Genomic DNA, 14,343 nt, shown 5'->3' with positions numbered 1-14,343 from the left:
TTTGGCTCTATGGATGGTGGTAGGGACTGAGCAGCTCCAGGAGGGGAGAGGATGCTCGCTACCCACAGTTGCTGCAACAGCGGTATGTCAAAGCATTCCCAAACCCTGTGTCTGCAAAGGGGATGGATCCGGAGGGCTCAAAATCAGGGATAACACACCCCCACACCCCCCCAGGGGGGGAAGCAGAGGAAAGAGTCAACTTTGCCAGCCCTGTGTAGGGTGGGGAGGAAGCACAAGAGGACGGCAGGAGGGCGAGTGCGAGGGCAACTTTAATGTACAACAGCGAGAGCAACACATGGGACGCAGCGACGGGGACCCCGCCGGGCAAGGGGGGGGCTCCCTGGGCACGGCTCCAGCCCCTGGCTGGGCAGCAGCACCCCCCCCCCCCCCCATCTTCCTCCCATTCTCCGCTCTGCCATGGCCGCTCGCTATAGGGTCGGTCTTCTTCATCCCCCCCCCCCCCCTTCCCCACCCCCCGACCCTCCTTCATTTTCCTATACTCTGCAGCAAGAGCTTATTGCTGAGCGCTTTCTGGGCCAGTCTCTCCTCCCGGGACATCTCCAGGAACTCACGCAGGAGGTGGAAGGTGAGATCCAGCGAGTTGGGTTTGCCGTCTCGCCTTTTGCCGGTTTGCAGCGCCCGTGGAGTGCGGGGGGCCAGGGTGGGCTCTGCCCCTTGGGGCTGACACAGTCTTTGTGGCAAGGGGCCGGTATCCGGGACTGGGGATCGCTGGGCTCTTGGCCAGGGCTCCCAGGTGGGTTGGGGGGCCAGGGTCAGCCTGCGGGATGGTCCCCGGGGCCACTGCAGGGGCGAGCAGGTCTCCGAGGGCAAGAAGAGCAGGACGAGGACGGAGGCAGCCGAAATCATCCTGACCCGCATCGCAGCCGCTCCGGGGCCAGACGCCTGCAAGACAGCCCCCCCCCACCCCGGACCCCCACATCCCCCCCGCTGCTGTCAGGGGGCACCCGAGGGGCTTCACACCATGGGGGTGAGGATGAGACCCCCCTGGGGATAGAGCCCCCCCGCGGGACGGGACCCCTGAGGATGGGACCCCCACCCCGGCAGATGGGACCACCCCTCCGCTGTCCCTGGGACAGAAACCTCCTGGGGACAAGCTGGAACCCCCCCCCCCCCCGGGGCTGGGACACCCTTGCTCCCGGGAAGGGACCCCCCCCCCCGGGGCTGGGTATCCCCCCAGGCACGGGACGCCCTTGGCCTCTAGGACGGGACACACACTCCCCCCCCGGATCTAGAACCCTCCTCCTCCTGCCACGGGACCCCCCCGGCGGGATGGGATACCCCCCACCCCGGCCATGGGACCCTCACACCCCCAGGACCGGACCCCCCCTCCCCCGGGGCTTGGAACCCCCTTCCCCGAACCGGGACCGGCTGGGGCTTGGGGGGGGGGGGGGGGGGCCTGTTCTCCCCGGCTGCGCTCACCGCTCGCCGCTCCGCCCGGCAGGACAGACAGGACAGGACAGGACAGACGGACAGACCGCACCGCACCGCGCCGGCCGCCCGCCACCGCGCTATATAGGGGCGGCGGCGGGACCCACGTGACCGCGCTATAGCCGGGCGCGGAGCGGGGGCCGGGGCGGCGGGAGCTGTCCGCGGTGCTGAACGGGCGGGGCGCGGGGGGGGGGGCGGGAATTTTGGGGGTACACGGGGGTACGTGGGGGGTGAGGGTTTTAGGGGATATAGGGGGGGGTCCTGGGAGGGTGTGGGGGGGGGCACAGAGGGGGTGAGGGGTGTTCTTGGGTCTGTAAAAGGGGTGGGGGGTCTTTGGGAGATTTGGGGAGGATGGGGGGTTGTGGGGGGGGTGTAGGTGCACATCACGGACCCTCCACGTGTGACAGAGGTTACTGGGGGTGCAACAGCACCAACCGGCCGAGCCTCCCATTCCCGTGTCGCACCGGGACACGAATCCAGGCTCAATCCCTTGGAAAACCCCACGGAGGGTGGTGGTCCCCGCGGGGCCGTGCGTGCCCGTGGCAGAGGGGCACGCCGGGGCGCACATGCGTGTGCGGGGTCAGCCCTGAGCTCTGCACCTTTTCATTTCCCAGGGAAAGTTTTCCCCGTCGGTGCTGGCGGCTCCTTTGGAAGTTGCCCAGCAAAGGCAGCCCCAGCACCCTCCCCAGCTCCTCTGAGTGACCCATCTCTTGGTATCCCATAGTTGAAAACTTGACTTCAGAAGCATAAATGAGCTTCTGGAACGCCATTTTCCCCCTTTGGTGGAGTACCAAAGGCACGTTCCTTCCCTGGCCCGGTCGCCCAGCACAGACACACACCTCTGGATGCCAGTCGGGGCCCAAGGGATTCCTGCGTGTGATTCATTTGCCTTTTCCTCCCTCCCTGCTGGAGCTTCCATCATTTGGCACTTGGAGCTCGGCAATCACTTCATCTTGCAAAAGTGCTGCTGCCTCTAAAATTAAAATTCCCTCATGAGGAATAAACATTTCAAGAGAAGGGGAAAAAAAAAACCACCAAACAACCCACATTAAATAGAACTTGAATGAATGGCAAGAACCAACCCCATCCTTCTCCAGGACAGGAGCCACCCAAAAAATGAGGATTCTGCTGCTTTCTGGAGGGTCACTGAAAAGGGCTAAAGGGATCTGGGGGGGCAGCAAGCTGGGGGCTCCCCTGCACCCCCTCAACTGCAAAATAACTCCTAGCAGAAGCAAAGCGGCTGTCGGGCAGGCGGGAGCGGGGGGAGCGTTTGCCTCCCACTTGCTTTGTGCGCGGTGCATTTTCTAAGTCCTTTTCTTTACTGAATCATCAAGAACCGCTGCAATTTCCAGTGCTCCACCTGAGCCTGCTTCTCCCGCTGTCCCCCGAAGCTTGACCCCGTGCCGTAGCTGTGCCGGGTGCTGAGCCTGTCCTCGTGCCACTGCTGAGCCTGTCCCCCCAGGCGCTGGCAGGAGCCCGTAGCCGGGGGCTGCTGCTGCCCTGCCTGCAGCTCCCAGGGCATCTTCCAGACCTGCTGGGTGCTGAGGGCAAATGTGACACCCCCCAAATCCCAGGAGGAGAAGGAAGCGGCTCCACCAGCCCTGGCTCTGGGGAACCCCAGCACGGGGGAATGGAGCTGCCTCCCCTGTGCTGCCCTGCTGCTTGGGGGGGTCCCGGCATGGCTTATGTCTCCTTAAAGTCAGGTTGGGACTCAGCAGGTGCTCGTGCTCCCCTGCCTACCCAGCCGCTCTCTGCCACTTGCTGCAAAGCATGTAAGTGAGTCTGGGGCTTATTTTTACATAAGCCAAGCACAGGGACAGGTGACCCCAAATGTCTCGGGGCCACGGGACCTGAGGCGGCAGAGCCAGGCACCGACAGCCAGGGAGCCCTCGCTGCAGGGGCAGCCCACGTTTTGGGGCTGCTCTACCCTCCAGCTGCAGTGGCTGTGCTTGGGGGTCCCAGCAGCAATGATTTTGGCTGCTCCTCTGCACGTGGGGCTGGGCTCTCTCTGCAAAACTCTTTTTGCCCATCTCCTGGGGCTGCTCTGCAGAAGTAGCGCTTGGGAAGGGCAGGGGCTGTAGGCAGGGGGAGAGCTGCAGCAAGAGGGGCTGACACCCAGAGCATCACTCATGGGGGTTTGGGGGCCACCCTGGCTCAGAAGGAGTGAGCCAGCTGATCTGGGCAGGGAGAGCTGCTCCAGCACTGACACCCTCATGGCCAGGAGCAGATGCAGGGAGATGCAGCTTGGTTCATCTGTTACCCCCATGGCCAGCTCTGGGGCTGGGAACGCTTTAGATGGTTTTTCTTTCAGTCTGTGTGCTTTAGGATTAGTCATTTAATTGTAGGAAAGACAGTGAATCCAACAAGTGCATCTTGTACTCGTGTTTTATTTAGGAAGCTCAACTTGGAAAATTAAAAATATTTTTTTTCTGCTCCCTTCATAAATTACTGACACATTCAGCACTGAGGGGCCCTGCGTGCTGTCTGGGGATTCATTATTGTCACTTTTAGGGATGTCACTGTCTCTTCCTCTAGTCAGGAGTGCGAGGAATGATGTGTTAATGATGCTTTCAGGGATGCCAAATTCACCCCTCAGCTGCGCTCATTGGCTCGCAGAGGCATGGATCTGGCGGCCTCGCAGCTGGTAGGAGTCAGAGAAGCTCCTAATTAGGCACTTTTAGCACTCCAGCAAGTTGCACGCGGCAGCCGCTGCTTCGCCAACCGTGACAGCTTCGGCGCTGAAGTGTGGCCAAGCTTCCAGCAGCTTCTCCTGAGGAACGGGTGGGATTTGCTGACCACTTTCCTCCCTTTTCTCCTTGGGGACTGGCACCCGCCCCGGTCCTTCCCCATCGTCACAAGCAGCCGTGCCAGGGTTTACACGTGTATCGGTGAAAGGCTGCAGACAAAGCTCCGGTGACCGTCGGCTCCCCACCATGCATCCCCTGCATGCTGGGTGGAGGGGGTGGCCGTGGTCCCGGTGGGGGCCAGCGCTGCCCATCCTGCTCTGGAGAAGGCATCTCACGGGCTGACGAACCTGAGATTGACCCTTATGTTTCACCATTCTCAGGTTAGACAGTCCTCGAGGTGCCCCTCGCTTGGGCAGCTGCCGAACCCCATGCCACCCCGTCCCCCACATCCCGTGCCCCACGCCATGTGCTCACCCAGACCCTCCAACCTTTGAGGAATTTGGAAGAGAAAGCAGAGAAGCAGCCCCTTGGCTCTGCCTTCCCACAGCGGCACTTCACCTCCTCTCCGTCCCGGCTCGACCCCTGCACTCTGCATGGAACAGCCTCTTCCCAAAGAGATGCTGGTGGGATGCTGTTTTCCCCTAGGGATGCCTTGATGCACGGAGCCAAGGCTGTTGGAGAGGGAATGAGATGTCTGGCAGGGCTGAACCCCTGCCTGAATGCCGCCTGTGCCAGGCTGGCAGCTTGCCCTCCATCCTTTCCCCGTCCTTTTTGTTCCCACCATTTCACTTTGCCGGGGTGGCTCATGGCAGCACCCGGGACTGTTTCTGGGCTCAGCATCCCAAAGTGGGTGCTGAGAGGGGCAGGAGGAGGGATGTGTCCCCGGGCTGGGGACGTGCAGCCATGGACCAGCTGAATGGCTGTGTCCGTGGGTTAAACAGCCAGTGGTGCATATTTTTGTCTATGTTACCAGATGGCACTGGGACTCTGGTTTTACGGTGGGGTTGCCTGCCCCATCCTCCTAACATCCCTAGCCACCCAGCCCTGCATGCTCCCATGTGGGCTTTGAGTCACTTGGTTGAAATTCCTGCTCAAGCCAAACTGCTGCAGAACATGGGCATCTCCTGATTGCAACCGGACCAGCCAAAGGGCTTTGCTCCTCTAAGGAACCGGTTGTGGCCCTGCAGGTTTTGCAACTGTGAAGTGCAGGCAGGAGGAAGGTTCATGCCACGCGTACAAGACTTGTCCCTCTCCAGCCACCGAGGTGAATGGCAGGAGGTGCCCAGGGCCTCTGAGAGCACGAGCTGCATCAGACAGGGACCAAGAGAGAGCGGTCGGCACAATCTCCAGTTGAGCCACATGCATGGACTTAGGAAGGAGAAGCAGGGATGGTCACGACCACCAGATGTGCCTGCCCCGTGCCATGCTTCTGAGCAGCCTGGGCTTCACGTGGTCCTGGGTTCGGTGGTGGGGAAAAACTTCTCCCTTTACCCTGATGGGAGCAGGTAGGAGGGTAACCACATGAGCGCAGGCTCTTTGAAATCCTGACCCTACTTCTCGGTGGATATTTTTTTGTTTTTAAAAGAAAGGAGGTGCTTGCCTGGGCATGGTACAGCCTCTTGGTAAGCACAGGATGGGGGCTGTCCAGAGCGGGAAGGCTGCGCGCCTGCTCAAAGAGGCTTCGGCTGCATTTCAACACATGTAATGAGTGGGGGACAGTCTCGGAGAGGGAGCACGAGGTGCAGCCCAGCTCCCCTGGTGCAGAGGTCTGCGTTTGGCTGTGTGGGGCAGAGCACCAGGCTCCACGAACCCAGAGGGGCTGAAATCACCCAGTGCCGCTGTTAAACAGGGACACCGGGGCTCAGGGCTGCAGTGCCCCAGGCCAGGAGCGTGCAGAACCACATATATGGGGCTGCAGGGGACCAAAAGGGCTGGGCTTGGCATGGGCTGCAGGGTTAACTCTGCCTTAACCATTTTTGAGAGCTGCCTGTTCCTGTAAACACCACTAATGGAGAGTCTGCCTGCACCCCAGGAAATCCTCTAGCACCTCATTATCTTCAAATTGTCTTCACATCTAATGCATTTCCCTTCCTGCGATTCCTTGGGCCATCAGCATCCGAGGCAGGGAAGAGCAGATCTCCTTCCCCTCCGCAGCAGCCGCTCCCATGGTTGCAGATGGCAGCACCTGTGTGAGCGGCAGGAGCGCCAGAGCATGGTTCTGCGGGGGCTGCCCTGGATTTTGAAATCTGGTAACAGAAAAATCTTCTGTCCGTCTCTGCAGGTAAGGGGTTTTTTTTCCAATTCAGCTTCCTAACGCTACAGGATGCTGAAAATCGCTTCTCTGGGGAAGGAGATCTCTGGCTGCCCTTTCTGGCAGTCTCATGGTAGAGAGATTTGCCGTAAAAGTGGAAAAATAAATGTTAAAAGCTCATCAATTAAAGTGAGTGAACGAACTACAAAATCAAAGGGAAGGAATTTTCAAGTTTGGCACTGACAAGCTCCATGCAAGAGCTGAGTGGGCCTAGAAAAACTGTCAGAAAAAGGCACAGAGGAATCTGTGATCCATTTTCAGCCCCTTTCTGGATTTCTTGCTTCGCTTGGGTCCTAACACGTTCCCACGTGTATGGTATGGACTTAGCCAGGTGCATCTCTAGGTACCCCACATGCAGCGAAGGCAATGTGCTTCAATGGACCAACTCTAGATTCGCCCGGGAGCAAAGGAAAGAAAAATCTTTCAGGCAGGAACTAAAGGGATTGCAGAGCCCCAGCACAGCTTTTTTCTTATTGAATACATCTATTGCAAATCTGTGATCGACTTTGGAGGGGTTTTAAGCTTTGCATTACGGGCTTACAAAGACCAAAAAAAAGAAAAAGCCAAATAGAATTAGTTTCTATGAGCACGGTTAAGTTTTAGTAAGTTTGGGACAGAGCAATGAAGTAGCGGCAGACTCCTCCCGACCTCCTCTGCTGTGAGAAGGAGCCGAGCAGAAACGCGGTAAGGACTTCCAAGAATAATTAGAAATCACTTCTGCAGAAGGGAGAAAAAGAAGGTGCAGGGCAGTGCCTGCCTTACCTGCGAACCCGCGTTGTCCCCGGGGAGGCGATGCAGAGGCCGGATCCCCTGCACTAGCTGCCCAGCCCTGGCCCCTCTCGCCTGCTCTCCTCTACCCTGCCACCCCCACGCCAGCTTTTATGGCCTTTCTTGTCACTCGACTGAGTTGAGCCAGGCTACAGCGAATTGCCACACTTTCTGCTGGCTTCCTGTTTGTTCATCGTGAGCGTCTGTGGTAAAATTTCCATTACACGCTGGACAGACAGGGCGGCAAAGAGAAGTGAAGAAAAAAAAAAAAACCCCAAACCACGCAAAGACCCGATTCTGTGTTTTAGTGGCTCTCTCGACTCATTTGAAAATGAGAAAGTGCCTGGCTGCTGTTAGAGAGAGGGAAGTGAGGAGGGATGCCCTGGCTGCGGGAGCTGCAGAGCATCCTCCAGTGCCTGGGTCCAGCCTGGGCACGAAGCTGCTCTGGGTTGCCCCCTCCCTGGCCCTGGGGGCATGGAAGGGTCCTATTCCTCGTTTCAACAAGCAGAAGACCCTCGTTTTCACTCCACCCACCAAAAAAGCATGTTTCCTAAATGCTGCCTTTCTGAATGGAGCCAGAGCACAAGGCAAAGCTCGGTCCTGCCCTGACCGAGGGCTGTGGCACTGCCTGCATCCCCCTCCACCCTAAAGCCACTCCAGCTCAGCCAGCAGGTCCTCCAGCAAGGCTAAACCCGGAGGGGAGAACAGCTCCTGTGTCTCACGGCTTTAAGAGAGCAGATCTGGAGGGGAATGATTTATTTTGATCATTCATTCATCCTTGGCAGAAGAGCCATTTTGGCTGTAGAACCGAGGAGAGCAAAGGAAAAGGTGGAAAACCGCCTGCCATGAAATTACAGATGCTGCCAAAGGACCCAGGCTCATCTGAAGCAGCGTCCCTTGGTCCGGAGGAGCACAACACGCTTCTGAGGGGCTGCAGCAGTGTGTATACGTGGCAGGACACACAGCTGGGGGGCAAGCTGTGGTCCTCACCGCCTCTGCAAAGAGTGATTTCCATCGGCTGTTGCAGAGTCTCTGACAGCTCCTGGGCTGCTCCAGCCGTTGTTTCTCCCTCAGCCCCACCAGAGCCCTGGGTTGCCCCTGTCTCGTCCTGCTCTGTGCTGGGGCCTGCTTTTGAGGGTGTAAAACACCCCGTGTGCTGCTTTTTGAGCTGAAATAGGGCTGTGCGGGTGAGCAGTGGTAATGGTGGAGGGAGTCTGGTGGCTCAAGGACCTGTGGTTGGTTTGCTGCCTTCTTCAGCACCCCTTTCCAGGAGACCCTGCACGACGGCAGAGGGGTTGTGCAGCTGCAGCCCAGCTTTCCCAAGCTCTGTGTGTAAAGGCTGTGTTACCCCTGGGCAAAGCTGTAATACCGGGAGTTTGTTGCAGCCTTGGTATTTGTATCTGCATCCTTGGTTGCAGCACACTGCATACACGTCCCTCTGCACCAGCAAAGGCAGCGAAGAGCGCGGGAAATGCCACAGCACCAGCACCACTGGTCGGTGCCAGCCATTTGAAGGGTATATTTAGCCAACCGAGTCACATCACTTCCCTCAAACACGGCTCAGAGCGCAAGTCGTGGTGTCGGCGCGGCTCCCCCGTGCAGCAGGCTCAGGGTCCTGCCGTGGCGAGTGGAGATCTGCATCTTGCCCCCAGCTCGGGCTCGCCTGCGGTCCCTGGGGGACGGACGCCCGCAGGGAGGCTCGTGACCCCATCTCCACTGCACATTCTGCCCTTGCAGTCCCACCTCTTGGGGCTGGTTTTTTCCTCCATGTTCATGTCAAATGAGGGAGTTACCCCAGCCTGGGCCGCTCAGGGACAAAATGGTACCTGTAACGAACTTGGAAGCATGGCTCAGCGAGCTGCTTGGAAAGGCTGCGCTGCTCAAACCCTCCTTTTCTCTTATCACAGCTATTGTTTGCATGAGAAAGGAAGGGAGGAGGGCACTTGCATGTTTTGTTTTTTCTTTCAGTTTATTAAAAGCAGAGAAGGAATACTGGGGATCCAAGATTTCTTCCTCTGCTCTGACTGCGTGTGTTTTAGCACCCGTGCTTTTCCCAGAGCACAGCTATCTCCCGCAGAGGTGCCCTGACTCAGCAGCGTTGGGACGCACAGCGGATCCTGGCACGGCAGCGACTTGTGCCCTTGGCGTGAGCCAACCTGCTACTACCCCACGGGGAACCCCACGTCTGCAGCCTTCACCCATGGGTGCTCCACACTAAACCTACCCTTCCCCAGCACAGCTTGCGGTGCTACAGAGAAAAAAATGACAATCAGTTAAATAATGTGACTCTCTCAATAACTATCTGTCTTCCCAGCTGTGGTGTGCAAGCATGCTGCTGCTTTTGTACCTAAGGCTCTGCAATTTATCAGTAATACAAAGATATTATTTCCCATTAATTAATATTAAAACAATTGCGGCAGCAGGGAAGATAGATTAAACAGCACAATTTTGCAATCGTATTTGCTGGGCACTGGGAAATGAAACAGCATCTGAAAAAGTCCTGAAGCCCTCGCTGTCGCTTTTCAGGGATGTTGTACTGAGTTTCAAGGCCCATTATAATTTTACTGGCTAACAAACCGTGTAAAACACTAGGGATAAGGCTTAGAAAAGAAAGCCAGATGACCTTAGACTGGCTGCTAAAAACTACCAAATGTGTGTGTGCAAAACTGTGACCGCCGGTAACCAAACTACTGCACCCCCCAGCCCGCTGCGACGGACCCCCCAGACATGCGACACGTGGAGAGAGCAGCCCCGCGCCGGCGGCCGGTACGGATCCGCCGTGCTGGCTTGGCCACGGCTGAAATTTGGCACAGCATTTCAGTGACGAGATACTGCTCTCCACCTGCACAAAGCCAGTGATAACAGCAAGGCAATTGCACAGCCGTGCTCTGAATATGGCTGAGGCATCTGTATCTGTGGAGCTCGTGAAGGACTCTCAAAACAAGGAGAAGTGTCCCAAAACAGGGAGAAGCTTCCCAAAGTGCTGCACCGTAAAATCCCAAATGCTGGAAGCTTGAGACACAGACAGAGCAGTGGACCCCAGGTTTTTTCTGTGCTTTGAATCTTTTTATTGAACTCTCTCCCAACCTTTTCCCTTCTTGTTGCGGTTATTGGGTCTACAGGTTAATGGCGTCAAATAAAGCTTCAGCATACATTTGTTGAGGTTGAATAAAGTCTTTCAAATGTCTTTGATTTTTATAAATGTCTCTGTGGTGAGTGAGCTTGACCAAGGTTGCTTTCAGCGAGAGACAGTGCGAATTTTGCTTAAAGTGTTGGTGAAAATGTTTCCAGTGGCACCAGGTAAACAAGTTAGTGCGTAACGTGTCAGATGTATTGTCTGATCACCGTCTCAAATACTCCTCATACAACAGCTTAAAAACACCCCATTTTCCATTACTGTTTTGATACCGACTTCTGAAAAACCGCCTCTGTTAACAGAGCAGTGTTTTTAATGCAAGCCCCGCCAGCGGTTATTTGCAACTTATTTCCTCATTTATAATACACAGAAATTAAGCTCTTTTTTTTACAGTTGGCCAAGATTGTACCCTGCAGAGCTGTGGGCTGGAGGGTCCAGAGACCCGCGGCACCTGCTCTGCCCAGACCCAGGCACTGGGAGGTAGCAGCATGCTTGTCAGCGCAGCCCACTCCTGCAATGAATTGCCAAGTCCTCAGATGAGTGGTGGGGCAAGGACGCAGGTTTCAGTCCACAAGTTCTGCCTCTTTCTGTACAAATAAGAAACAGGTGGGTAGCAAGCTCAAAAGGAAAATGAGTCGTTTATTCTGACCTGATTGCTCACTGGGTTGCTTTCCAGCTCCACCAAGCCTACGAACAGGGCAGCCACCAGCCCTGGAGATGCCTCAGACAGTTATCTCAGGCTGGCAGCAATGAGGTATTTCATCTGTTTCAAAGAAAACCAAGCCCATCTGCTGCAGAAAGAGAAAATACAACCCGAAAGTTCTCCTCTCAGGTGCTCCTGCCTCAAAATGAATGTGTTTTCTCTTTGATGGTCAAGCAGATATTATTCTTTTTTTTTTTTTTTTTAACCGCTCTGATCTATTTTTAGCAGTGAGGGGATGGTGTTCAAGCGTCTTCACTGCTGGTCAGATCAGCTGTGGTTTGGGTCGCTCCGGACTCTGGGAGGAAGTCAAGCAAAGCTGGTCCTGGTGCTGCGTTGGGTCTGCAGGTGCTGCTGAGAGCAGGGGTCCTGTGGTGATGGGCTGGTACCCCGACTACAGCAGGAGGTCCTGCAGGCACCTTGTGATAGCACTAAATCAAATGCCTTTGGGAGTTTTTTTTTGGCTACTTCAATAGGAGAGCTGGAAGTGTGGCGTTGCCAAGGTGTGTAACAAGAAAAAAGGGATTCCCCCACCCGCTTTCTCCAGTATCTCCATGTTTTGGGAAGAGGCTGTGAGGAGAGCAGCTGTGGCTGCCCCAGGGGTGGCTGTCCTGCAAAGTGTCCCTGTGTGCTCCACGGTCTTGGCCGGGCTGGTCAACAGAGGCAGCAAGCTGGAGCTGGAGCGGTGCGCAAGGGAGGGCGGCTGCCGCGTCAGGGTCTGGGGGAGCACTGCGCTCAGCTGTGGCAGCCGGGCACTGTGCCACGGCTCGACAAACCACCACACTTGCTTTGTTTTTTTTCCACTTAAAAAAAAAATATGGCATGACCCCCATGGGGCTTTTTGGGCTGGTGAGGAGAGCGACGCTGCCAAGGGCTGCAGCAGCCGTGTGGGCAGCACAGGCTGCCCAGCTGTGCTGCAGCCTCACGGCAGGACTGCCTTAGAAAGCCTTAGATCGATATCTTGGTGAAAAAAGAGTGGTGTTTTTTTTTTTTGTTCTCACTCACACTGCCCCAGCCTGCGAGCGGCCAGCATGGCCGGCGCTGGGGAGCGCGCGTGCCTCCTGGCCAGGAGAGGCACAAGTGGGGAGGGGAGCTGCCCGCCTCCCACACAGTGTTTCCGAAGTGGTGTGTTAGCCACCGGCAGTTTGTCACGAACAAAAGATAGTCAATCTCGTCGTGCTGGTAATGGCGGGGTGGGGGAAAGGGGCCTGGTAGTCCCTCCAGCCCACGGCCATGGGAGGCTAAGGGGATCCAAGATGGCGCCGGGGCCCAGGGACAAGGGCAGCGGTGGCGGGGACGGGGTCGCCCAGCATCGAGGCCGCCCGGCGCGGTCTTCGCTGCGAAATTTGCCATCGCCACCTCAAGCAGGGTGCTGAGAAGGAAGGGAGGGGAGGGGAAGGCGCCATGTTTTCAAGTGGCGGGAGCAGCCCGCCCTGGGGGAAGGGTTGGTGTGGGTGCACGGGTTTGCTGAGGTAAAATAAGTCTGCGTGGAGGCAAAACCAGGGTTTGCTGGGGTGAAATGTGGATGCGCTGAGTGAAAAGGTGGATCTGCTGAGGGAAAACATGAGGAAAAGCATAGATGTGAGAAAAAAAATGTGGACCTGCGAGGGAGAGTGTGGGTCATCTGGGGCAAAATAGGGTTCTACTGGGGAAAGATGCAGATCTGCTGAGGAAAAAATCTAGATCTGAGGAAAAACGAAGACCTGCTGAGGAAAAATGCTGGTGTTCTGAGGGAAATTATGGATGTACTGGGTTAAAAGGGAGAATTGTCCTGGATACAAAGATCTCGGAGGCCTTTGGGCTGTGTGGTCCCTGTTGCCGTGCTCGTGGGACAGGGTGTGGGTCACCTGGCCCTTGATGCGGTGGCAAAGGGAGCCATGCCACGCTCCGCCGTGCCGTCATGGGTGTGCCAGCCGCAGGCCATGGGTGCTAGGGACTGCCAGGGTGCGTGGGTGGCATTCAGCAGCCTGGAAGTGCTGCAAAACAAGACGTGGCGGTCTGAGGCTCTGGTCATGCCTTCTCCTCCCCACATCCTTCATACCCCGATTTTTGTCTTCCCCTCCCATGGCTGAGTATTCTACAACTGCTGTCTATGCCCGTCACAGGCACACTGGGGCCATGGGATGGACCATGGGTGCAGGACACCCTCTGATGCTCTACATGGTGGGTCACAGCCCCATTGCTTCTCCATCCACCTGCCTCCCCGGGCCACTGCCTACATGTTACCTACCGAGAGGTGTTATCAGGGGCACAGAGAGGCTGCATCCATGATGTTTCAAGGAGTTTGGGTATGGGGATTGGGATGAAGGACGTTGGGGGAGAAGAGGTGCTTTGCCCCGCCGCCCCCACAAAGAAGTGTTGTGGGATCTTCACCACCATGGCGGACTCTGGGGGCAAACCCTGCTCAAGACCCACACGCTGTCTTGTCTCCCTCAAGGAGGCCGACGGCACTGCTCAAACAAGGTCTGTTGGAGCTTTATGCATGAGGGATAATGGTGGCGTTCATTCATGGGGTTGAGCGCGGTGTAGGAAGAAGACACCAGGATCCTCCGGCACTGAGCTCCTGCACTGGTGGCTGCAGCCCAGAGGCAGGACTCTGGGCGCAGACGTGCTCCTCCATGGGCCTGGTGATGCTGCTGTCCCTTGTCCCACCGCTGCTCACCTGGTGCCCCAGCCAAAAAACCCTGCGTCTGCCTATCCTCCTTTGTTTGTGCTTATGAGCTCTCCTTCCACCTACGCAAGGAGCTATTTTTAGCAGACGCTAATCAAGTGTCAGTGCTGGCTCTGAGCGTGGCTTTCAAGCTGAGGGCTCATGCTTTCGCCCAGCGCTCGCAGGAACTCGAGCGTGTGTTTTCTTTTAAATTTAGTCGAGAATTTATACAACATGCTGGAAAGAGGTAGCAGTTATTTTGGGCTCATCACACCTGAGCCCACACTGAGTTATCACCAGGAGACTCTCCATTTTGGCAAGGGCCTGGCAGAACACCCCCCCCATCCGACCCCGCTCTCCCTGCTGCCAGCAGCACCCGCCTGCCTTGCCTAACCCCTCAGGAGCCGGCTCCGAGCCAGGGACACCCAGCCGAGGGGTAGGTTTGCTCCTCTTGGCCCATTTATCTCCAGCAGAAGGATGTTGCATTGGTACTTTGAATCACGCAGGAAAGGAAAATATTCTGTGTTCAGCCGCAGGGGTCACAGCCTCCTCTGATTAAATCCACCTCACAGGGCTGGCCGGCTCCCCTTCCGCTGAGGTTACTCTGGCTCGCTAACAGCTTCCTGGAGACCGTTACGAGAT

The 14,343-nt window shown here is 56.7% G+C and overlaps 1 protein-coding gene across 2 annotated transcripts; it reads right to left on the bottom strand.

Moving 5' to 3' along the window:
• Positions 1–411: 411 nt before the first annotated feature.
• Positions 412–2,415, bottom strand: LOC126045460 (corticoliberin-like). Of its 2 annotated transcripts, XM_049816642.1 has the most exons (3): positions 2,289–2,415; positions 1,441–1,529; positions 412–903 (listed from the first exon to the last, which is right to left on the bottom strand). In XM_049816642.1, exons 1-3 carry the CDS (start codon positions 2,332–2,334, stop codon positions 487–489), a joined length of 552 nt encoding a protein of 183 aa, XP_049672599.1. In that variant the 5' UTR covers positions 2,335–2,415; the 3' UTR covers positions 412–486. The 2 variants fall into 2 exon arrangements, with proteins under 2 accessions (XP_049672599.1, XP_049672600.1); XM_049816643.1 differs by lacking the exon at positions 1,441–1,529 and having other exon boundaries at positions 2,289–2,322.
• Positions 2,416–14,343: the final 11,928 nt, after the last annotated feature.

Source organism: Accipiter gentilis, chromosome 14, assembly GCF_929443795.1.
Source record: "Accipiter gentilis chromosome 14, bAccGen1.1, whole genome shotgun sequence".
NCBI lineage: Eukaryota > Metazoa > Chordata > Aves > Accipitriformes > Accipitridae > Astur > Astur gentilis.
This window is presented reverse-complemented; position numbering and strand designations above follow the sequence as displayed.

Excerpts from the sequence above, each read along its gene's own strand:
- LOC126045460 (XM_049816642.1), bottom strand. The coding sequence starts at position 2,334 with ATGAATCACACGCAGGAATCCCTTGGGCCCCGACTGGCATCCAGAG. Across the intron at positions 1,530-2,288 it reads GCCCCGACTGGCATCCAGAG|CGCGGTGGCGGGCGGCCGGC; the intron begins GTGTGTGTCTGT and ends GCCCCTATATAG. Across the intron at positions 904-1,440 it reads GCCGGGCGGAGCGGCGAGCG|GCGTCTGGCCCCGGAGCGGC; the intron begins GTGAGCGCAGCC and ends GCTGTCTTGCAG.